Source organism: Chiloscyllium plagiosum, chromosome 16 (assembly GCF_004010195.1).
Source record: "Chiloscyllium plagiosum isolate BGI_BamShark_2017 chromosome 16, ASM401019v2, whole genome shotgun sequence".
NCBI classification, from domain to species: domain Eukaryota; kingdom Metazoa; phylum Chordata; class Chondrichthyes; order Orectolobiformes; family Hemiscylliidae; genus Chiloscyllium; species Chiloscyllium plagiosum.
The window spans coordinates 12,913,482-12,939,010 of record NC_057725.1 but is presented as its reverse complement, the minus strand read 5'-3'; the positions used below and the strand labels follow the sequence as shown (position 1 = coordinate 12,939,010).

At 36.4% G+C, this 25,529-nt stretch overlaps 1 protein-coding gene across 1 annotated transcript in view; it reads right to left on the bottom strand.

Moving 5' to 3' along the window:
• Nucleotides 1-238: 238 nt before the first annotated feature.
• Nucleotides 239-25,529, bottom strand: part of ext2 (exostosin glycosyltransferase 2) — a 166,625-nt gene continuing 141,334 nt past the window's right edge. Inside the window, exons 10-13 of the mRNA XM_043706396.1 lie at nucleotides 13,268-13,411; nucleotides 6,314-6,442; nucleotides 5,484-5,566; nucleotides 239-4,741 (exon numbers count right to left, since the gene is read on the bottom strand). Of these exons, the coding sequence (XP_043562331.1) occupies nucleotides 4,603-4,741; nucleotides 5,484-5,566; nucleotides 6,314-6,442; nucleotides 13,268-13,411 (495 nt within the window). The 3' untranslated portion in view covers nucleotides 239-4,602. The remainder of the gene's footprint in view (nucleotides 4,742-5,483; nucleotides 5,567-6,313; nucleotides 6,443-13,267; nucleotides 13,412-25,529) is intronic.

Below are 25,529 nucleotides of genomic sequence, written 5' to 3'. Positions count from 1 at the left end.
TACTAACAGCATTGTACACAAGATGAAAAACAAAACAGTTTTGTATCACTCCCTGCTTCAGAAATTAACGGAAGACAATTTTCTGTCAACATGTCTGATGCTGAGCTGCAAACTCTGCCAGCTGTGACATTAATGTGAAGTAACATCCTAGTTAGATTATACTGAAAAATATTTACAGGCTTGTAATCACATGGAAATACATCCAATAGTTGGTCCAATTAACACAGGACATATTGAGTGTGATATAAAGTTAATTTACTTGATAAATGACTTTCAGTGGCCACCCAATGACTTCCATTTAACAGTACTGTCCAGTTATGAAATACACACAGGTATGCAATAATTAGATAACATTTGCAAATAAAGTACAATGACGTTAAACCAAAAAATAAGAAAAATACAGTTAGAAGTTGATAAGAGATCACATATAGTTGATAGATTTTGCCATTTTAGTGCAAGGATTGCAGAAAAGTATCAATGGCAATGCTTTGTGAAATCTGAAATACAATTTTAAGATTCAATGCGGTTCAATTGTTTAATATATCCATTCAACTTTCCCTGAAATTAATTGAAATGACTAAATCTAATAAAAGCAAATACTGCTGATGCTAGAAATATGAACTGAAAACAGAAGGTATGGAAACACTGAGCAGGTTTGGCAGCATCTGTGCAGGGAACAATACAGAATCAATGACTCAAGTCCGATATGATTTTTTTCAGAACAGCTCAGTTACAACTATTTGACCAATTTCATCTCACCCAGCCATCCAGCGGAAAACTTACCTTATTCCCTATCATAACTATCTTATTGAGAAGTCATTCCACTTGTTAACCATTCTGCATGGAAAAAATTCTAATAACAATGCTATATTTGATCTTTAATAGTTTAACGTAATGTCTTTTTGTCCCAAACTAAAGGCAGAATATGGTTGAAATACTCAGAAGTGTAGGCATCATCTATGGAGCATGAAACAGAATTAATATTTCAAGTTAATGGCCTCACTTTGGATCCTCAGCAGTGGAAAGATTTGGAGAAAAGGGGTGGTGAAACGAGAGAACTAGAGGGAATGTCTGATGAAGTAGGAAGGCAGAGATAACTAGTTCCAAGTTGTGTGCCAGCACGTAAGAAAAACTTGCAAATTTTAGATAAAATAAATTATGAAAAACATTTGTTCATTTAACAGTTATGTTTAAATACATTTTACAGCCATATTTGTATAGTGTGCTCGATGCATTCTGCTGCAAAGCGTATTCATCATCTGATTTTTGTAGGACTCTTGGACTCCATACAAATCCAAAACATAGGATTTTTGATTAGATCATTAGATCAACATTTCGAAAAAAAAGCTGGATCATCCCCACCCTAGAGATGGCTGCAGTTGGGCAAAAAGTCTTTTGTTATAATGGTCAGCTGGCAATCATCATGGACAACAAAGGTCAGCAGACCACAGCAACTGGGTGGGGGAGATCTGTAAATTCAATAGGAATCCATTAATAGGAATGAGATAAGATGGATAATTGTTCCTTTCCCCCATCTAGAATAACTAAAACATCAAAGATACTCGGTTGGCTTAGTCAGCTACAGGGTAGTTTGGTACACAACACAAATCAAAACTGAAACCATTTGATTCAGGTGCCTTTGTACCTTACCAGATCATAGCCCACTGGCTTATCAAGGGAAGTTTTACAAGTTGACCAACTGCACTGTATAGAATATCTGCATAAGGGGTTGTGAATTTCCACACAAAGCAGTTCAATCTAATGGCAATTCAACCACCTCCACATATATATTCTGATCAACAAGGGAGTTAAAGTGCTTAAACCATGGTATGAAACCCAGGCTTTTCAAAACTTAATTGACAAATAACCACTGTTCTTCAATTGAGAGAAGAGTAGTTGTAGCAATTAAGTTTATAACATGATTTCAATGAGTTGCAGCAGAATAAAAGGACATTAAGAACAGATTCTTACTATTTGGTTTGACAAGAAGTCCATTTTTGTTACAATTCTGGAACAAATTCCCATAAATGCAATTAGTTTTGTAATCATAGAACTTGTAAACAGTGTCAGCAACTTTGTAAATATTTATGTCTCTGAGCCAACATTTCTGTCTCAACCACTGCCACCTAAAAACAGATGGAACGTTCCTGTGTGGAATAGCAGTTGTATTTTCCAACACAAGTAGCTGTACTTAGACGAATTATTTTTCAAAGTATTCTGGTGTCAATATGGGAGGTGCATAAATCTAAATTCTTTTTATGTTAGAAAAATTCAAGCAGTGCTGAAGGTTTACTAAAAACTCGTAATAGCAAATCATAGCTGCTTCAAACTCTACAAGTATTTTCTTCCATACTGTTGCTGTCCAACATTCAATACACCATCACTACATAGTTATGCAGTTACCTGTATTACTGATCACTAATGGTGGGAAAATATGAAAATACTGACAACTGCCAATAGTAGTGTAATGTAGGAATAACAATTCACACAGCTGGTATAAAAACATCAGAAGTTGAGCCACAGTCTGATTCCAGCATTTTGATCCCTGTAATGAATGGTACTCATAGCATGTTTCAGTGAGTTATACCTATTAATTGTCTCAGAAATATTTTGTCCTAACCTGTCCTGTGAAGGGAGTACAACATACCCTGATATTATGTGACAACTTTGAAGCAAAACAAATGAAACTCACACCGTTCTTGGCTTCCTGTGCTGGACTTCATCTCAGAAACTACCGCAGAATACACTCCTGGGATTAGCCAATTAATAGTCGGATTTTGCAGTGTTAAGATGGAATAAAGCAGCTGCTGGAAAATATTACACTGTATAAATGGCTCTATAAATCATGAACATTCTTGGTTTCTAACAATGATATCTATAACGGTCATCAATAAAAAAACAAACATTATAACCACAGTGTTGTTCAACAGTCAGCTCTTTGGAAGAAAACATTAATTTTAAAAAAATGTGCAAAAACCTTCACGAATCTAAAATTGCTGTATTATCTCAGGAAGATGTCCAATGTATCTTTAGAATTTGCTAAAACTCTTCATTTGACTGTGTAGTACGATACGATATTGTCAGTATCTTAAATTTTATTAAGGTGCTTTCATACATACAGGAGCTTCCTATAGAACAGGCTTCATGCAATTTCCTAAATGCCAACTGCAAAACTAGCTGACATACTTACTTACCTCAGCAGTCTGGGAGATATGCTAATGACACATTTTCCAAGCAACTAGTCTAGTGAATCGTAAACACTTTTACCTTTGACTTGCAGCCAGTTGTGCAAAGCCTAAGCTTTGAGAATCCCAGGACTTTCATTTTGTAAAATATCAGAACACCTTTACTGTATCTAAGTCAGTCAGCAAAACTTGATTCTAATTTTTAAATGATTTTTTTCTCCCATCTCAGGGTGACGATTCTTCCCTAACTATGATTGCATTGATGAAACCAGTCTCCCAGCAACTCTCAAGCACTGGTACATTAATTGATTTGGATTATGGAAGCGTATGGGAAGGGAGTAGCAGGTGGCAAGTAGGCAATAAACAAAAATCAATTAATCATGGTCCCTACTCAATCAATGTTCAATGCTTGTACATTTCAACACACACATCTGACTGGGAGAAGCAGAACGCATACTCGTAATTTCAGAACTTTTAACAACTCTTTCTGGACATCCCTTGTTGATCCCATTCACCAATATCCCCAACCTCCATTTTGATAGCAACATAGTTTGCCCATCTCCCAAGCGCACTCTAAAGCATGTGACTCATTGAACCACTGGAGAGCTTAAACTCCTCTTTTTAACAAGACAGCAAGCTTGAATTACCTACCTAATATAGGTTAAATACATTATGTAAAATATATCACCTCAGCATCCCTAATAAAACACTCAAAACTATTACTGCATATTGCTACCATGAGAAAATAAAAAATAGCCATCAAAAGTAAGGGATTATCATCATCAACAATTAATGGAACTTATGAGGAGACTATTTGTAGCAGAATGCTGCAATTACAATTTTCAATATTGGCAGTGTAGATTGAAAATATTTCATTGTTTTCCATCTGCAGGTACGTGCACTTGAAGTATTATTGAATGCTATACCAAGGAATAATCAATTAGGTCAAACAATGTCACAGCAAACATGCAGTATTATTACTGTAGACACATTGCAAATGGAGCAGTCAGTACATGGTCAAACCTTGGCAAGTTTGGAAACATAATTGTTAACAAATCCTTTTGATGTTGAATCCAACGAGAGAGGAGGATATTCGTATATCGTCATTGTGAAGAGTTGTGTTTGAGTTTTTGATCTTCAATAGTCTTCATAACACACAATACATTTTTGTTTGAAAAAGAAAATAATTTTCTGTGATGACAAGATATTACAATTTGGTAACAGTCACTCTAAAAAAAGTCACATTGTTCTCGGCTTTGCATCCCTTAAAGTTATAATGTTTAGTAAAGAGGCAAGAGAAGATTGCGAATTCCTGACAATGGTTTCAAATCATGCAGTGATTGGTCCTTGCTGAAACTACATCTTACAGCATAAGGATGGTGTCCTCAAAAGGGTCACAATTTTGAATGCCAGCATTTCATAAACTGCCAATGTTGGGGAAACTCTTCAACTTCTCCGGGAAGTCATCCTTGTACAAGACTGGATCAGCTCGATGTTCCACCACCTTCAGTGGCATGATCCCAAATACAGATGCAAATTTATTGATGCATTCTGACCTGCAATTATATTCCCATGGTTTTAAATATGTACTTAATGATATCTAATAAAACACTGTCAGAACAACATCTGCAAGACCAGAAATCATCACAAAACCATTACTGTAGTCCATAAAATTAAAAGCATTTCTTAAATTCTTGACATTGAGATGTTTTAAAAAGTTAAACAGGACAACATGGGAATATTAATGTTTTGAGAAGATGACAAAAAAGCCAAATGCTGACAAATTTTTAGTTGAATAAATGCATTTAGGTTTTTGTTAAACTATTTTACAATGGTTTTAAAAGTTACATTTATCCTTCATCAAAGCTTGCTGTAAAGAATGATGAAATTGCTCATGGTATTGATGCCTTCAAAGCACTCACAACAAAATGGAAGTGGCAACGAGCACTATTCTCCAGTACTTCTAATGGTGAAATAAAATAAAACTGGGGTCTCAGTCTTCAACACAGTTCCTACAATTCTAATGCACTCGCAATATACTTTGAATCACTTTGATGCATTCTAAACTACTGCAACATTGTGAAATTTAGGACACTATTGCTTAAACATGTAAACAGGTTCAAACAATTTCAATATCATTAATTATGTAAACTGACAGAACTTTCTTTTTGCAGAAGGCAGTGACTAACATTTTCCAAGTGGGCTGTAAATCTGGAACCAGTCATGCATGTTTTTCTTGGGCACTTCTGAAATGGCAGACACAAGCTGTTAAATACATGGGAGGAATGGAGCACTTACCGTTCAACCATATGGGTCTGGTCTAGTGACAGTCCATCAATTGCTGTGCACTCCGGGCACTTGAACTTTTTACGTGGGGTCACCTGCGTGTCACAATAATTCGAACAATATTAATGGCATGTTTAATCCAGCTAGATGTTCAAGCACGCCTGCAGTGTAATGTGAGAGCACCATCCTTTCAGAACATTTTGCTCAAGTTCCATCTGGCTCAGGAAGGCATATTTCAACTCACAAGAGGTCAATAAAATTACTAGAATGGTTTCACATTCATTGAAAGTGTGTGATGACAACCCATTAAAACTTATTTAACGATTGTTTTCACACTTCTAGATGCCTTGTACAAGCACTGGTTGCCTGTACAATCAAAAGGTGATGAAATGTTGCTTCCCCTACTTTGAAAGGATCTTATTAACCTATGTCGGTTTTCTCATTAAGTTGACTGACAGATTCTATGAATATTTAGAGACTGTAAAGGCGACAAAGTTTATAGCACCCAAGAGGCTTTGCACAAACCAAAATTGCAATGCTTTCGATACTGACTTTACATGGCTGGCTTCCCCTCGCAACGGTTATTTACAAAACAATATTAACAACATTAAAAGTTAAGATTTGAATTTTTAAAATAATAAACAGATTATAATATCAATCATTTCTGCATTTACATAATTATAATTTTGATTTACATGCTTATTTTCTAAAGAAACATAAAATGTATATCTACTTTATATTCATTCTAATTACTTACAACATACTAAGGATTGGCAGACAAACATAACAACTTTGTATGATTTATGTTTGTGCTCATCTTTCTGTTACTCAAGGAAACATACCTTAATAGGAGCTTTTCCAGTCATGTTAGCTACTAAGAAGTTCATAGCAATATCCTCACAGTTCATATGAGCATCCACCCAATTTTTAATATCACCTGGCATCTTGTAGGTATATAAGTAATTAAAATACTGAAAAGATAAAAGTATTATATAAGTCTATTAGAAAGTATTAGATCATAGATCCATACAATGTGGAAACAGCAGATTCTGCTCATTGAGTTCACAGCAACCCTCCAAAGAGCATCCCACCCAGATCCATAACCTTGCATTTCCCATGGCTAATCCACCTAATGTCCATATCCCTGGACACTACCAGGCTATTTAGCATGGCCAATTCACCTAATCTGCAAATCTTTGGACTGGGGGGAGAAACCATAGTACCTGGAGCAAATCCACACAGACACAGGGAGAATGTGCAAACTCCACACAGACTGTCGCCCGAAGTTGTGACTGAACCCAGGTCTTTGCGCTGTGAGTCAACAGTGCTAACCACTGAGCCACTGTGTACATTACAACATTACAGTTAATATGCACATAAAATAAAAATTATTAAAATTTCTAATTTGAAATGTTAATTAAACTATTATTTGATAAATGGTGAGATTTTGATCATGCTTTTGAAGTTGTGTTAGTGTTACTGTCTGCATGTTATTAATAAATTATTATGGCCAGTTTTGATTTTATATAGCCCTTGTAAATATTTCCTATCAACAAAGCAAGATAAAATTCATGCAAGGGAAGGTGCTCAATGACAATAGAAAATTGGTGTTAAGAAACAATGGGACTGTTGAATGAAAGTAAATCAATGAAAATAAAGAAAAAAATGTGGGAGAGGGTTTGAGATGGAGAAAGGGATAAACAACAAAATAATTCATCATACAAATTGAGTTCTGACAGTAAAAAATTGCCAGGTGACATTTAGTCAATCTATACATGCTTTACCAAAGCGATTACTGGTTTGCATTTCTGGCAGTAATGATGGTAAAACTGTCAGTGCTTGACATCACTACTCATCTAAAACAGGTAACTTCTGGAGCTTGCACATGAGTAGTTAAATGCAGAAATCCAGAAGCTGTTGTCATTGTTTTTTAAGTTACAATGTTGAAGCTTACACAAGTTCTAATAGTTTGCACAAATTGTAGCTAACCTTGAGCTTTGAGTTTTGCCGTTAAAAACCTTTGAAAGAAAATTATTGAATGAGTCTTTTTTAACCATCTTATTTAGTTCATTATTCCTGCTAATCATCCTCTCTGTTCCTGAAAAGAAATAACTTTTTGGATGTAGGCTTGCTCACTGAGCTGGAAGGTTCGTTTCAGACCTTTCATCACAATACAAGGTAACATCGTCAGTGAGCCTCTGAATGAAGCACTGGTGGGGTAGCCCGCTTTCTATTTATACGTCTGAGTTTCCTTGAGTTGGTGATGTTATTTCCTGTGGTGACATCATTTCCTATGGTGATGTCATGTCCTGGTTTTCTCAGAGTGGTAAATGGAATTCAAGTCAATGTGTTTGTTGATAGAGCCTTCATTTGGAGGCTCACTGAAGACGTTACCTAGTATGGTGACGAAACATCTGAAAACGAACCTTCTAGCTCAGCGAGCAAACCTACATCCAGAACCTCAACCTGAGCTACAAATCTTCTCAAAACTCACTTGAAATAACTTTATAGTAAAATGTCTATTTTTAAATCATGACTATATTAGAATATCAGCATATTCTAACATATTGTAATGATCTCATAAAGACTTGGTGAGAGTGTAGAGAAGGATCTCGTGGGACACAGGCATAAGGCTAAGTCCTCACGTAGAGTCTATTATTACAAGTTATAAATTGAAATAATGCAAAATAAGGAATGGTGGATGCTGGAAGTTGGAAATAGAAATAAAAATTGCTGATGAAACTCAACAGGTCTGGCAGCATCTGTGGAGAGAAAACAGAATTAATGTTTCAGCTACAATGTAGGAAAATATGAAGTTGTCCTATTAAGCAGGAAGAATGAACAAGCAGAATGTTAGTTAAATGGAGAGAAACTATAGTACACACTCGCATCAAAGGATGTGAAGTTTCCTCTTCACAAAACGTTATTATTTGAGTGATTAGGAAGGCACATGGCATTGGAACAGGATGGAGTATAAAAGTCGGTAAAGCTTGCTACAACCGTACAGTACATTGATGAAACAAAATCATGCGGATGGAATACAGATTTCTTCGCCTTATTTAAGGACAGATACAATTACAGTGGAAATTCAAAAGATGCTTAATAGGTTAGGGCTCGGATGACGTTTTCTTGTGAGATATGGTTGGACAGTTGGGCTCACTGGAGTTTAGAAATATGACAAGTGATCTTATTAAAACATACAAGATTCTGGGTGAACTTGATAGGGCAGATGCTGAGTGGATGTTTTCCTATATGGCAGAATGAGATTAAGAGAAATTTCTTCTCCCAGATATTCATTAAATGTCTGGAATTCCAGCGAGCAGTGAAGATTAGGTCAGGGAATACATTCAAGGTTGAGTTAAAAAGACTTCTTACATACAGTGAATCAAAATTAATAAGGGTTAGGCAGCAAATTAGAGTTATGGTCATAATCTAGATCAGTTATAACATTATTAAATGGCGCAGAGGACTTGACAGGCTGATGGCCTACTAATGCTCCCAATTCTTAAAACTAAACATTGCTGCATTTTTTGTCTTGCTGCTTCTTGGCTTCAAAAATGCTGCTATACATTTTCTTGACCCTCCTTAGATTTAACAAATGTCAAGATCAAGATTGATTGCAATCTGAAATTCTCATGAATTTTTTCTCGATATTGCAAAGCAGTGACTTCATACTTCTTCCAATTGGATAATCTTCAGAATTTTAAAACACTTCAATTTGGCATAACATTCAATTCTTCTTGATTTACCTAATCTCTTTGATTACTTTGAAGATATACGGTGTCCCATACCATGGGTTGTGGTGCTAAAATTAGAATATCTGTAAGGTATGTTCATCAAGATCATCTATCAACATTATGAATAGCAGCTGCCTGTGCTGTTCCTCAGAAACTCTTCTGGTCATAATTATCTATTTTGAATGGGACTATAACCAAAGTTCATGATCTTTCTTCTCTTTCTATTTTACTAATCTAGATTTCAACATCTGCCTTTAATGACTTGTCAAAAAAAATTCACCTTGAACTTCATTCATTCAACTATTGCTGGATAAATTTAATCTTGTGCTATTACCTTATAGATGTTCAAACATTGCAGATTTTATTAAATCAACTATTTCATAACAAACCATGTTCTCCACAGGCATATCTAAATTTTATACCAACAAATGCAACACTTCCTAATCTAGCCAATGTTACTAGTCACTATATTCCCCTATCCTATTAGTGTGAAGGGCAGAAGTTGTTTTAAAATACTTTCTTTTGCTTAAAAAAAACACAATTCCTCCAACAGCTCTGATATTTTGTAATATAAAACAAATAGGAGCAGGAATGGTCCTCTTAGGCCTTACAACTTGCTATATCATTGAATAATATCATGGCTGATCTGGTGTCTCAGCTCTACTTCCCAACCATAATCCTGGTTTCCCTTATTTGTAACTTGAATATACTGAACGCACAAGCATCCTCAGCTCCCTGGTGGAAAAAATTCCAAAGGTTCACAATACTGAAGGGAAAAAAATTATTCTTGTTTCAAACCTAAATTACCAGCTCCATATTCTGAGACCATAACCCTTACACAGCCAGGTGAAAATCTTTCCAGCCTTGTTGAAATATAAGAATTCCATGTGTTTCAATGAGACCACATCTTATTTTTGTTAACTTCAGAGAACAAGGACCCAGCCTACTCATTCCCTTCTCATTGAACAATCCTCTCATTGCAGAAATGTGTGAAGTAAGTTCTTCTAACCTTTTTTTTCTTAAATTTCCCTGTGACTATTTTAAATAGGTAATCCCTCATCATTAATTCTTTAAAATCACCGTATCAAAATTCCTCATAATGTAAATAAAAAGCTTTACTAAATCCTCTCAACAGCTTCCAGTGGATCTACTAACATTTCTCTACTTCTGTGCAACAGTAATGCAGTGGGGTAGAAATAGTAAAAAGGCAACAGCCAAGGAAAATCTTAACCAATAAGAGAAAGAATAAGGAAAAGAAATCACTGACAAAGCACAGCCAGCAGCAAAAATAAAATAATTAGTATAAAGAAACCTGAAAGAGCTGTCATGTTGTTTAACTCCAGAAGCAACAGCAGAGGAAATCACTTGTATTAGATTGCATTATGCTATTTCATGCACAATGTTCCTTTCATCAGAGAGCATCATATTCTATGACAATGAAAAATGCCAAAAGGATACAAGGTTCAGAAAAACATTCATCATACTTTATTAGTATGGGGATGTAACTACACTCCATAATCTACAGCAATTCAAGAAGGCAGGTCATCACTGCTATCCCAAATGCAATTAGGGTTGGGCATTTGATTGTGGGAGGAAACCCACACATCTTTGGATAGTGGGAGGAAACCCACACAGAAATAGGAAGACATGCAAACTCCACATAGTACGCTAGGTGAATTTGTCATGGTAAATGCAGAGTTATGGGGATAAGATGGGCCTGGGTGGGATGGTTTTCAGAGGGTTGGTGCAGACTCAATGGACTGAACAGCCTCTTTCTACACTGTAGGGATTCTATGGTTAGTCTTGCCAGCAATATCAAAACTTATTAATGTATAAATGTAATCATGATACATGTTAATTTCTGTACAATTCTATTAAAAAGTATTTTTAAAAGAAAGCAAATTATTTCCAAATTTGAAAAACTTACATCGCAATAAAAAAGTCTAATAACTGACCTAAGAAAATCTCTTAAAAAAACCTTGTAATTTAGTTCAGTATATTTAACAATAAAATACACTAGTCTTAAATAATTAGTCATACATGCCTGCTGACTAACAAAATAATACTGTATATTATATGGTAAATTGCTCTCTTTTTAACACAATTTATTTTCCAAATGGTACAGGGAATCAAGGGTAATAATTATATTCATTTTTATCTATCTGTTTTTTCAACTTTGTGCTTTCTCTAAAGTGTTCTCCCCTTTCCAACCTCAGCCTTTAGACTTTCCGAAATTTGACAGTAATTTTATCATCTCTGACGCATACTGGTAGTCATCACACAAGCCACAATGTCACATTTAATGCTATTTTGATGCTGCTGCTCAAATACGTATCTACTGCTGACATCTTTACTAATGCCGTCTCAATACCAAACACTTCGGCATTTAAGGACAAAAGTGAGGACTGCAGATGCTGGAAATCAGTCTACACTAGAGTGATGCTGGAAAAGCACAGCTGGTCAGGCAGCATCCGAGGAGCAGGAAAATCAACGACTCGGGCAAAAGCCCTTCATCAGGAATGAAGCTGATTTAACTTCATTTATCATGAAAATAGAGAGTGCTGGAGAAATGTCTCAGAACAGAAGATGAGTGATATTGGACTAAAACCATGACTCGGTTTTTCTCACCACAGGTGCTGTCAGACCTGAATTTCCCCAGCACTTACTCTTTTTATTTCAGATTTACAGCATTCACAGCACTTTGCTTTTAATCAATTTAATTTTTCCAGTCTTGCATTAGTTCATGAACTCACATCTTTGAAATAGCTTTTCAGTGCAGGTCAGCAATATCAATTCTCTCATAAGAATGTTATGATCCCAGCTGATGTTATTATTAAGCAAGTGAGATTTCAGAATAAAATCTAGCTTGATAGATCATATTGTTTATTTTTAGTTTTTTTCTAACATAGTGGCCTTTCATTGAAACATAAGTTTGCCGATTTCATTTTTAACATAAAAAGCATCAAATAAGACTAAACCACCTACATATAAGACAGTTTGAAAGATCTCAAATATAGTGGAAAATCAAATCCTACCTACTCCCCAACAACACCATTTCACAGTTCATCAAAAATTCAGACAAATTCCTTCCATATCAAACCTCAGTTGTGACATAAACGCTTCATCTAATTTCCAGTGTATTGAGCTGAGGTCTTTTCCCTTGATCATTCTCACAACTGAAATCTTAGATTTTTTTTCTCAGCTTTGAATAACAAGCACAGATTTTTAACCAAACCATACTCATTCACTAGGTAACCTATTTCCTTAAGTCCTTTGAACAATCTCCTTTCTCTTGTAGAAAATTGTATTGGTATCAAATTTCAGTTAAGTTTCCTTCAAACTGCCTCAAAACCTTTCCAATCTCTGGGATATTTTAAGCTAAGATCAATCTTTGATTTTTCTAAATGCAAAAGCAAGCTAATGTCTGTCAATGTTTTATTTCTCCTGTTGTAAACTTCCATGAATACTCTCGATAGCTTTGCAGATCTGTTCTTTGATGCATACAGGTTTAAAATCATAGTTCCAGAAAGACCAACATAGCTCATTTTAAAATTCCTTCACAAAAAAACAGACCAATACCCATGGGCCACTAGTATAAAATCCAAACTTTAAGGCAATGTTATATATTAAATCACGCAGCTTTCATCTCTACAGTCATTCTACATTTTCCTGCTGCCCTTTAAATTTGTTTAAATATTTCTACATGTAGTTCTCTTGACTGGATGGTCAGTTTTAAATTGACACTTTGTCTTCTCTGGTGTCACAGAATTCCCAGTAACCTTCATCCAAAATTAAATTGATATTTTTGCTGAACTTCAGATTTTCACTCACAGCCAGGCAAGTCTTATTTTAATTTGAAGACCTTTTCCCCAGGCTAGCTTTTTCTCACATTATTGTAAAAGTTAGAGAAGCAAGGTTATGAAATTTTGTGGAATATGTAGTACAATGCATTTGAAACCATGCTTTTTCCTGTAAGTCTGTGATGTCAATACCATAGGCACAAAATATAGCAACTGCATTATTGCCTGTGGCAAAGTTAGTTCTAAAATGTACTTGTACCTTGTGATAGAAAGCTGCTCCAGTTAATACCATTGAGACCTCATTCGTCCATTCGGATTCATATTTCCATTTATTAGTATCGTGGTCCCACAAATGAAGTCGCCCTGGGTATCCCACCAACCTGTCAGGAAATTCACGCCACACCTATATGTAATCATAAATTCCAAACATTGTTACTGACTTTCTGAATGATTAAAAAAATTAATCTAGTTATTAACCTCACCTGTCTATTCTAAGTTATAAAACAGTGTCTGAATTTACCAATTTAGCAAATAAACAAGGTAATTGGATTTGTTTTATTTCTGCCATTACTTCATTACTAAAATTAAACATAAATCATACTTACTGAATGTCATCTTTTAAGTCTCATCCCTGTTTTAAAGTTAGTGAGTCATGCTGAGTTATTGTGGCACAGGGTCAAGTACATAACCCAGTGCCTAGTTTTAATTTTGAATCTGACATCAAATGTCATCAAGCTATTTAACTATAAAAGGATAGAACAGTGAAACCTTTATTGTCTTCATCCAAAGTTTACACACAAGTACTATTCAGTACGAGCTAGTGAGTAACAATCATCTGAGACCGAAAGATTCTTTTCACCTACAGCTCAAGTACATTGAAGTCAACTCTGTGCTGCTTCACTACCAGACTTAGATGATGTCAGATAACTTAGCACAGGTCAGTATCAAACCTGAACTCTTTCTGATCAGCAGAATTTGGTACCATACTAGATACTGCAGTGTTGTATTAATTCTCCTTTCAGATTTGCAAATTACAAAGGCAAAGTCCATGCATATAGAGAATTGTATATACTACAGATTATCTGTTTATACATGTGGTTTTTGCAGTTCAAGACAGAATATACATTACAAATGATTTACATCAAAGTCATTGATGTGTAAATCATTCATAAGCGACACTAAATTATAACATTATAGTGTGAGGGGAAAAGTATAATGTAATGTTGTCCATTTATATTAGTCATTGGTACCGCCATAGGCAGAATTTGCATGCTTCCTTAATCCCTATGATCGACATGTTTTTTATTCAAGAGGTGAGTTTCCTTATTGAAAAGAATTCATGAGCAAACCTTTGGGAGTTTTAATATAAAGAAGGTTATACATCCTCACAGACTCACCCCACATTTAAAACACGACATTTCACACACTCATTTCCACATGCACATAAAGATTAGCTACAGTAGTAGATTGATATAGTTTACGATTAATTCAGTCTCTGGTTTATGGTCTCCATCCGTGACAAGGATGGTCTAGTTCCTAGAATGAAGTGGATGCCATGAAGTCAAAATAAGGGCTCTGCAAGTTAAAGATTCTCAGAAACAGATTTCTTTCAATTGAATTTCTTGAAGATTGGCTTTCACGTACACTTAAAGGTGAAACAAGTTGTGGAGTCCTCCTCTCTGTTGGGATTTCCCATTTAGAAGATATTGCTGATAATTACTTTGACTGTTTACATTACTTGAAATTAGCTTGATGCCCTTTGGTGGAACTCTGCCTCCTCATCAACTTCAAGCGAATTTAAAAAGGAGGTATCAAAATATTTCCCTTATCTTGTACCTTTTGAATTCAATGTATTTTTCGAAATAAGGTAAGTAGTCACATTGAGTACAGTTACTATATTGTCAGTGAACACCTTGGAGGAGTTATGATATTCAGCATCTTTGCTTGTGAAAGAATGATTCAATTGCAGCATAGACTTTTTGATTGGTTTCAGGGAAGAGCATTGAATCACGCCAATTTGGAAGGTTCTTTTCTGTCGGTCCATCCTTAAACAAACAGATGTCTCAGAAATATATTTGTGAGCAGAGGTAGGCGAAATCCTAGCATTGAGAAACAACCCTTTAAAAATGGCTATCCACACTTTCCATTTTAAGTCTGGGAGCGGGCTAGATTGGGAATCAGATCAACTGACAATTTTGGCAGTCCAATATGCTTATACACTTCATATCCACAAGTATGCTTTTTCACAGTCCTTAAGGGCGCATTAACTTTATCAAAAACTCACTGAACAGGTCCAAGTGGGATTACCTCTCACAAAGAAATAAATATAAACAATCCGCCAGTTCTCACTACTGCACATTTCCCTGGCCCCACCATTATGCAACCTAATGCCCTCTACCAAAACCCCCATAGCCTCTTATATTGCCTATGACAACCTATGACTACTACTGATCCCAATGATCCTTTATCCTTTCAGCTACCATGCCAACTCATTGAGTATCAAGCACCCAAGCACAGAGGTGAAAAGTATATTATTATGACTTAAAATTCTACTTTCTATGCACTAATGAGAAAAACATTAATCCAAAAATATCAGTTTGACATTATTTTACAATTACCAGCAAATGGTCACTCGTTAACACTTATTGACAGTGCGAACAATTTGGGCTGTTCTCTGTGGCTTAAAGTATACCTGACCCTCACATGCCTGCAAAGAATCCCAAAGATTTTCTAAAATTTTCACCGAAGAGGAGACATTCTCCATTGTCGTGAAAATTGAGACCAACACATCTTGCAATGTGCCTTCTGAACATCACATGACCTCTATTGTGGATTCAGCTGTAGCCAAAAGCAAACAATTGGATTGTGTTTTTTTAACAGCTAATCACAAGCGATCTTTAAACAATTCAAAGATTTCATAACTCAAAGCTTCTGTAGTGATTAACAGGAAGCAAGGAGGGCATCATAAGGAATTCTAGCACAATAGACTTTTCTTTATGGAACAATGATTTATCAAGGTTAACATTTTCAGCCATTTTGTCTGGTTGTGATAAAAGCTTGCTTAGGGGTGGGGGGAAAGAGAGGAATGGGGGTGCTATGGTGTGTTGCAATGCACTGTCCTTTTTCGGAGCCAGGGGGCCCAGGTTCAAGTCCCATCTACTGCAGATATCTAAAGGCTGGCTGAGGACAGCCATTCAGATGACACCATCTGAAGACATTGGATGTGATTTGCCCTTTCAGTGAAATGCCAAGGAAAGTAGTGGGAAGGTGAAGTGTTTTGATAGAGTGACCCTGGAGAGATACTCACCACTGCCACCACCCCCCATCCTGCCATGTTGGCAATTTGCTTAGACAATTAGCATCTCAGGGCTTCAACCTACCATGGTCCAATTATCTGCCTTCTCGGCAGGCATACAAAATAACTGGTTTCACAACAGCGAAACCATGGTAACCTATCTGCCGGGTTGGGGAATAACCTTCATCTTCTCAAATCTGAAAAAAAAGGTCACCACTGAAAGACCCACCCTGCTTTTACCTCAAATGTAAACTACTTTTAGATGCTCAACCTGACCTCAAGTTTCAACCCTTCATGAAGACAACATAGCAGCAAGCTAGGTATCTAGTGATATTATAGTGTGTAGTTTTTATCCTTATTCACTTCAAACCTTTGCTTGTATTTTTGTCAATAACTTTACCACTTTTTATGAAAGTAACTTTCAGCATAATTACATAAAATAGTTTTTTTCTCTTGTTTAAAGTATAAAACTGAGTTGCTGGTTATTGTTTAAAATTGAGAACTCGAACATTATACAAGCTTATATAAATTCCTAGTTCATGGACTTTCCGCAAATGCCTGTTATGTCGTTATGACAAACATGTGAATTCCCTGGACAGCTGAGAGTCTCCATATTTAATTTCAAAAAGATGTAGATACAGCTCTTAAGACTAAAAGGAACAAATGACATGGGGAGAAAGCAGGAACAGAGTACTGAGTTGGATGATCATACCGAATGGCAGAGCAGGCTTGAAGGGCTGAATGGGCTACTCCTGCTCCAATTCTATATTTCTATGTTAATTAGGTAATTGCTTAAGAATCTGGTCTGTTTGTAACTTAAATGTTCATATGATTTGGAGCAGCAAATTTAATGGTCTGTTTGTGTCCAGTTTAAAATATTTCACGGAAGTTCTTAATATGCTGAGGCAAGATAGTGCAAAAGAATACTTCCAATATGTTTTCAAGATCATCATCATTTGAACCAGCGATCAGTGGCCATACTGTGTTTTTGCAGATAGTAGGTTGTTAATTCAAAAAGTATTTTAGAAAAATAAAGCGGGGTACCCGCCATTGATCTCAAAGAAAGGTGTTTGCAGACTTCCACTGTCTGGTCGGCACCTTAAATCCCAAGTTACAGGAATTTCCATGAGCACATTAGTTGCGATGTCTGCAAACAAGGTGAGCAGCCAATCAAATTGAAAAATTCTCATAAACAGCCAATCAGGAATTTAAAAACACTTTAAAGTTCACTTTTAATTTAAACAGGCTGAATCCAAAATGAACAAGTTTGATTAGACAGAAGCTAAGATATCAATATGACTACACTTTTAAAATGTGGAAATTTATAATAATGGAGATAGCCCACAATTATAAAATTAGTTTTTCTGGGTTGATAAATGTGCATTGAAACAATTAGAGTCATAGCGATTTACAGCACGGAAACAGACCCTTCGATCCAAATCGTCCATGCTGATCAAATATCCTAATTAAGCTAGTCCCATTTGCCAGCACTTGTCCATTAACCCTCTAAACCCTTCCTATTTATTTACCTATCCAGATGCCTTTAAATGTTGTAATTGTACCAGCCTCCATCACTTCTTCTGGCAACTCACTCCAAACACGCACCACCCTCTGTGTGAAAAAGTTGCCCCTTAGATCCCTTTTAAGTCTTTTCCCTTTCACCCTGAACCTATGCCCTCTCGCTCCAGACTCCTCCAACCCAGGAAAAGATCTTGTCTATTTATCCTTTCCATGCCCTTCATGATTTTATAAACCTCTATAAGGTCACCCCTCAGCCTCCGCTGCTCCAGGGAAAACGGCCCCAGCCTATTCAGCTTCTCACTATAGCTCAAACCCTCCTACCCTTATAAATCTTTTCTGATTCTTATCAAGTTTCACAACATCGTTCCTATATGAGGGAGACCAGAATTGCACACAATATGGCAAAGGTGGCCTTACCAATGTCCAATAAAACCGCAACATGACCTCTGAACTCCTATACTCAATGCTCTGACCAATAAAAGAAAGCATACTAAACGTCTTCTTCACTATCCTATCAGCCTGAGACTCCACTTTCAAGGAACTATGAACCTGCACTCCAAGATCTGTTTATTCAGCAACACTCCCTTCTTTAGGTTCCATACTGACTTCACACGTAGCACCTCATTCAACAAGGTGTAAGGTTTTCCAGCATTGTTAGAACAGTGCAGTCATGGAAAATTTTGGCGCTTCACAGATTCAGAGATTGTAACCTGGGGGCTAGAAAGGGGTTGAGGGAATCCAAACAGCACATTCTCTGGAAAAGTGCAGAACTGGTTCTGAAATGGCAAGTTCTAAAATTCATCTTATTTTGCACATACATGGACTCTTGAAGGTTGTTGTCAGTTTTAAAGGAGTAATAATGTCATTTCACCAACATTACCACTGCAAAATCAGGGCTGATGTGATCAATTAAGCATGGCTTAAAAATAAATCAAAATTCTTACAGCAAACAATCGTTGAATCCACAGCAGAAATTTCAATTTGGTAGGTTTTACAAATTGACACAAAATGCATCTGCCAAAATGAACTAAAAATGGATAGACATATACAGTGGTGCAACTACAAAACAAATACGTGAGATTTGCTGAGCACTGAGAGTTCATATAAAGATGCACTGCATTCCCTCCCACAATAGCATTAATACTCCACGAGTTACACTTCTTTTTTGGCGTCATGGCTATTTGAAGAAAAATGCCAGGGCTCACAGCCAATAGCATAGTTGTGAATTGTAAAGTGCTAGTCTCATTGCAAAATTAGTAGTGGGTTAAGAAAGCAGCAAATTTGATAGATTTTGCAACACTAACAGTTGAGTACTAAAATTACAAGTTGATATAAAAGCAGTTCAAATCAATGGTGGAGTACATGTCATTAGCAGCTGCATACAATTAGACATGTACACCAACAATTCATTTGTAAAATGTTAAGTGATGATAGGTCTGTACAAAGATTACAGCATTTGTTTAGAATTATCTTGAGCATGTTTTTAGAAAAAGTACAGCTAAACAGAAAACAAGCACGTGAACCAAACCAAAGCACTGTTTAATGAACTCTTAATTGCTTCAAAGACTACTGAGTAGATTAAAAGGATCAGTTTATGATTAGAAACATAGACTTCACCATAACAGACCGGATCATAATTACCAAGTCAAGTTCAATGAAAATCTGTAATTAGCTGGCTTTTGTCAATGTTTTTTGCATGCAGCTTCCCACTAATTTAAGTTTCATATGCAGAACCACATTATGAAAGGTTCGCAAGATTTATTATTCAAGTAACCAGAAACATTAGTCGCATGAGAAAAGGATCTTGCAGAATACAGTGCTCATGGAAAGTTGAGCAGCTTTGTTAGGCCTCTTCAGAGAACTTAAAGTAAAGCACATAATGTGTGACATTCAGTTGTAAAAAGAAAGAATGAAAGCAACTGTTACAAAATGGTTCAATGGAATTTGATGAGCCACCATCATAGTTTTGTACGACAACTTGAACTGGGCATTAAATGTCATTTCAGCATCTACATTCTCAAAATAACAAGATACACACTTTTTGGACAAATTAGTCAATCTTTCTTGATTTTGCCTGAAGTTTAAAACTGCAATATTTATTAAGAACTTCACTATCTGTACTGTAACTCAGATGATTAATACATTTGTTTATCACGTGTCAGCTTTTGAACTCGACCATTAGTTTCTAGTGGCGGTGGTCTCTGAACTGTAGATTTGTTAGTCAAAAGCAGGACAGAAGAGAATAATTCATTTCAATTGCTAATAAATGCTTGAGTGATTCTCTTTGGTTTCCTGAATGAAAGCACAGAATCAAGATTTTAAAATAATGGCACCACCTCCCTACATCCAAAAACCCCGTAACTATAAATCTGGTTTAAAGTAGGAAAAAATATCATCAAATATGCAAGATGGAACTCTAAGGTTCATTTCAAAATGCTGGATCCCTATCTTTGAAAGCTTTGAGTCAAAAGTATTCTATTACTTCTTTATTATTTGCTTGAGACACAAAAAATTGTTCATACTCTTAATTTCAAAATTGGTCTTGTAGTAAGCAATTCAAGTCAGAAGCAACTGCCCTTCCCCTCACAAAAAACTTCAATAATTTTAAAACACTGGAATCCTCTGACAAGATCATTCATTATTCTTCTATTCTCAGCAAAATTAGACTTGGGGTTCTGTTATGTCAGAATACATTTCTGTTCACCACTCAATAAACTCAAAAGCTCTTGCCACAGAAATTAAAAATGAACAAGAATATTGTTAATTGGAATTTTTAATTTCAAAGGAAAATCTGTATTACCGCCTCTATTTAGGCACTTACCCAGAGATTATTTGGTAGCATTAGTGTACTATTTAGTGTCGTAAAGCAAATTTTAAAAAAATTTACGTCATAAAATTAGAAGTCACACACAATGATAACAGTGCAATCTATCAACTAGCAATCCTACATTCAATACATACTACTCATTCAAACAGAAAGATCTTATAAAATTCTGTGCAATTGATCAGTTATCTTCGAATGTACAACACAGTGCCATTCACCACTTTGCAAGTAGGGATTATTCAAGTGTGTTAGACAGGAGGGAGGGATCTTTCTTGATAAATGATAGCATCTTGGAAATTCAAGTAGGAATGCAAAAAATGTTAATGGCAATTTCTGCCTGCAATAAAAGATTAAATGAAGTTATCTTACTGCTTGAGCAGTTTTTAAAAAATAATCTTCCACTGCTGTCATGCAACGGGATCTGCACAATAGCCAATAAACTAGTTTTACACTCTCTTCAACTGAATATAAGCCTTACTGCTAATTTGGTCCTTTGATACAGACAGCTAAATGCAGGTGTTAATTGTGTTTAAGAGTAAAATACGGTAGAGATTCTCAAGATATGGGACTTGACAGTGATATATTATCGACTATGTAATTACATGGTTAAAACATTCTTTTAATACCCATTTGCTATATCACTGCAGTAAACAGGAGACTATGGTTCCTGTGTCCTGCAAGTAAGTTTGAGAGATACCAAGAATAGGTATTGCAGAAACAATGCCATTTTAGACCATGTGCTTTAAATTTATAATTTTTGTGTCATTCAAGTATAACATGATGCAGTAATTCCAAAGCACAATCTTTCTTTCTAAATTTATGAATGAAGAGGTCCACATCAACATAAGCCACATTTTCTAAGTTAGATCATGATATGTGTTATATTTAACTAGGCTTCTGCCAAATTCATCAAAATCAACACATTGTAATCAATATGCAAGTTTTATTGTAATTTAATAAATTTGCTACAAAGTTAATTCAGAATAAAAAAAGAAAAACAAATAGTTAGATTGCATTACATGAAGAAATACTTGCATTTTATACAACCTCATGTGACCCTTAAAAACATCCCAAATATGACCTCATACACATGCAGTGAAGGATTGTACTGAATTAGTTTTGAAATGTGTTTCTTTTATCCAAACAATATGATGACTGAGCAGTTCATTTATTTTTGGTGGTGTTCGTTGAGGGATTCTGAGGACTCCCGACAAGAATCAGACCACTGAGCTAGAAGAGAATGCAAGATCAGTAGGGAAGTTCACATACTGGTACAGACCCAAACAGTTTCTCACTGCGTCTCTCATGAAGCAGCATGTCGCTACAGATTCCTCATTCTACTTAGTCTTCTCAATTTCAAGGCATTACGTTCACTCATTGTTAGTTTATGCTCTCATTTCTTGAAGTTGCATCAAAGCAATGGAGCAGGGGACAGAGGATGATGAAATGAAGGAAGGTGCTGACAAGTAGAGGGGAGGGAAGAATTCATTTTTCTTGGCAGACTATGAAGTTGAAGAGCTTGCACAGTACAACGGTTCAGATAGCCTCCTTGTGTTGTATAACTGTAGGATGGGAAGCATGATGAGGACCTGCCATTCAAGTTGCTGGAGTAAATCAAGACCTCATGTTCCTCCAAGTCAATGGAATTCCCTGCATTTTCCTGCTGTGCTGTTCCAGCAATAAAGTTTCAACTTTGATCTCCAGCATCTGCAGACCTCACTTTCTCCTCGGAGTAAATCAAGACCTCATGTTCCTCCAAGTCAATGGAATTCCCTGCATTTTGTTTTCCCACTCACACCCCATCAATTCAAATTCTTTCAAAGGGATGAAGTAATGGGTGAGGGCTGGGGATGTAAGTGTTTGTGAGAACGTGGCAATAGGTGTTCCACAGAGCACAAGGATGCTGGACTGGCTGAGAATGAGCTATTTTCCTAGCAGAGTATGAAATAGGCTGTTCTTGGATTGCAAGTTGTGGGACTAGCAATGTGTGAATTATGTGCAAGTCCAAGATTTGAAGCCAATCTCTTGAATGTTATTATGGACCAGACCAAACCCTGTCAAAATATACAAGATGAAAATGGGTGCTGCAGATGCTGGAGATTAAAGTCAAGTTTACAGTAGTGCTGGAAAAGCACAGCAGGTCAGACAGCATCCAAAACGCAGGAAAATCGATGTTTCAGGCAAAAGCCCTTCATCAGGAATGAAGGCAGGGAGCCTCCGGGGTGAAGAGATAAGGGGGGGGGGGGGGAGAGAGGGGGGGGGGGGGGGGGGCTGGGGAGAAGGTAGCCAAGAGTACAATAGGTGGATGGAGGTGGGGATGAAGGTGATAGGTCAGAGAGGAGGGTGGAACAGCTCATGAGGACAGTGCTGAGCTCGAAGGCTGGAACTGGGGTAAGGTGAGGGGAAGGGAAATGAGGAAACTGGTGATGCCATGGGGTTGAAGTGTTCCAAGGCGGAACATTCAAGGATAACATTCAAGGATACAAGACAGGTGCAGGAAATTGGGATAAGTGCAGTTTTAGTGGCCGTTATGTCGGTGTAGACTCAATGGGCTGAATGGCCTTTTCTGCATTGTATTAATCTATGAATGGCAGAAAGAGTAATAATTTAGGTTGTAATCTGAATATTTTCCATTACCTATAGAAACGAGAGATAAAGGGCTAACTTTTTAAATAACTCAATGTATGATTTACAAAAATCACCTCACTGATTTATTTTCAAAACTAACAAAATTGTCTCAACAGCATTTAAATGTCTCCAGGTGAATGCACAGATGTAGCTAAAGGAGCATAAAGTTTGCCAGCACATATGCTTATGATTCATAAACTCTAGCTTGAGGGTAGAATATATTTTCCTGCAGTTGTAATTGACATTGGTATAATCAGGATTATAAATAATATGCCAATTTACAAGACAACAGTTTGTTTTTGCATTTGTGTTTGAGAATGTTTCATTCATGCATCAAGTTCCAATTTTATACAAATCACCTCCTGGTGACACAATCAGCACTTGGCTCACCACTCTTAAAAGATAAGATCTACCTTAAAGTTCAGAAAATCTAAGGCTCTCTCCAGCCACACTTACTTACCAGTATATACAATTACATAGAAAATAGAGCAAACAGAAAGTAATTTACACCAACTAGTCCATGCTACAGGTTATATTCCAGACAAGTCACCTCCCATTTCATCTAATTGACCCAGCCTTTCAGCATAACTTTCAATCCCCATTTTTCTCATGTATCTGTCTAATTTACTTCCTATGGCAATGATTTCACATTCTAACAAACTGTTTATGTGTTAGTAATAATATTGCATTTATGTACCTAGGTGTACTTCCCTGTCAAGAATTCACTCTAAAAATGAAAATTTAAAAAAAAATCATTCATGGGGGTGCAGCTGGCCGGGCCAGTATTTACTGTCTGTCCCAGATGGCAGTTGAGAGTCAACCACACTGTTGTGGGTCTGCAGTTACATGTAGTAAGGATAACAGTCTGCTTACCTGGAGGACATTCCTGGAGGAACCCGATGGGCTTTTCTGATAATCGACAATGGATTCACAGTCATCATTAGACTGTTAATTCCAGATTTTGTCAATTGAATTCAAATTCTACATCTGACATGATGGGATTTGAACCTAGACCCTCAAAACATTACATAGGTCTCTGGATTTACAGTCCAGTGATAACACCATGAGATCATCAGCTAACCTATGCCATTCCATAAAGACAGCAAATGTTGGAGACATGCAATAGGAAACCTGAAACCTCAAATTTTCTCAGACTAACTGAGCCTTGCAAGTACATTATGTCTATATTAAGATATATATTGTACACATTATTTTTTTGCAGCATGGTTGAAGTACCTAGAAGTTAATCAAATAATTTTAAACATTTGGCTGGGAAACTCAGAACCTTTATGAACCAAGAATAAAATATTGTGCATTCTGAAATTTGAAATGAAGATAAAATGCTGGCATCATCGATGGAGAGAGAAATCAAGTTAATATTTCAGGTTGAATTATTCATTTTGAGAACTGAAAGTAAGGTATTATATCTACTTATTTTCTGTGCTACCTCTCATTGTTTTGATATTATGTAGGAGTCATCTGTATTCTGCATTTTAAGTTTTATAATCCCAGCTCTTATTCCCATGCCAGAAGGTGCTAATGTATGTTGGAACGTATTTCATAGAACATAACAACGCAGTACAGGTCTTTTGCCCATGATATTGTGTCGACCTGTGGAACCAATCTGAAGCCCATCTAACCTATACTATTCCACTTTCATTCATATGCTTATCCAACGATCATTCAATAGTCCAAATGTGGCCGCACCAGAGTTTTGTACAGCTGCAGCATGACCTCATGATTCCAAACCTCAATCCCTTTACCAATAAAAGCTAACACACTGTGTATGCCTTCTGAACAACCCTGTCAACCAATGTGGCAACTTTCAAGGATCTATATACCTGGATACCGAGATCTCTCTGCTCATCTACACAACCAACAATCTTAACTTTAGCCCAGTACTCTGCACTCCTGTTACTCCTTCCAAAGTGAATCAACTCATACTTTTCCGCATTAAACTCCATTTGCCAACACTCAGCCCAGCTCTGCAGCTTATCTATGTCTCTCTGTAACCTACAACAGCCTTCGTCACTATCCACAACTCTACCGACTCTACCGCAAATTTACTAACCCAACCTTCCAGGCCCTCATCCAGGTCATTTATATAAATGACAAACAATAGTGGACCCAAAACAGATCCTTGCGGTACCTCACTAGTAATTGAGCTCCAGTATGAATATTTCCCTCAACCATCATCCTCTGTCAGCTAGCCAATTTCTGAACCAAGCCACTAAATCACCCTCAATCCCATGC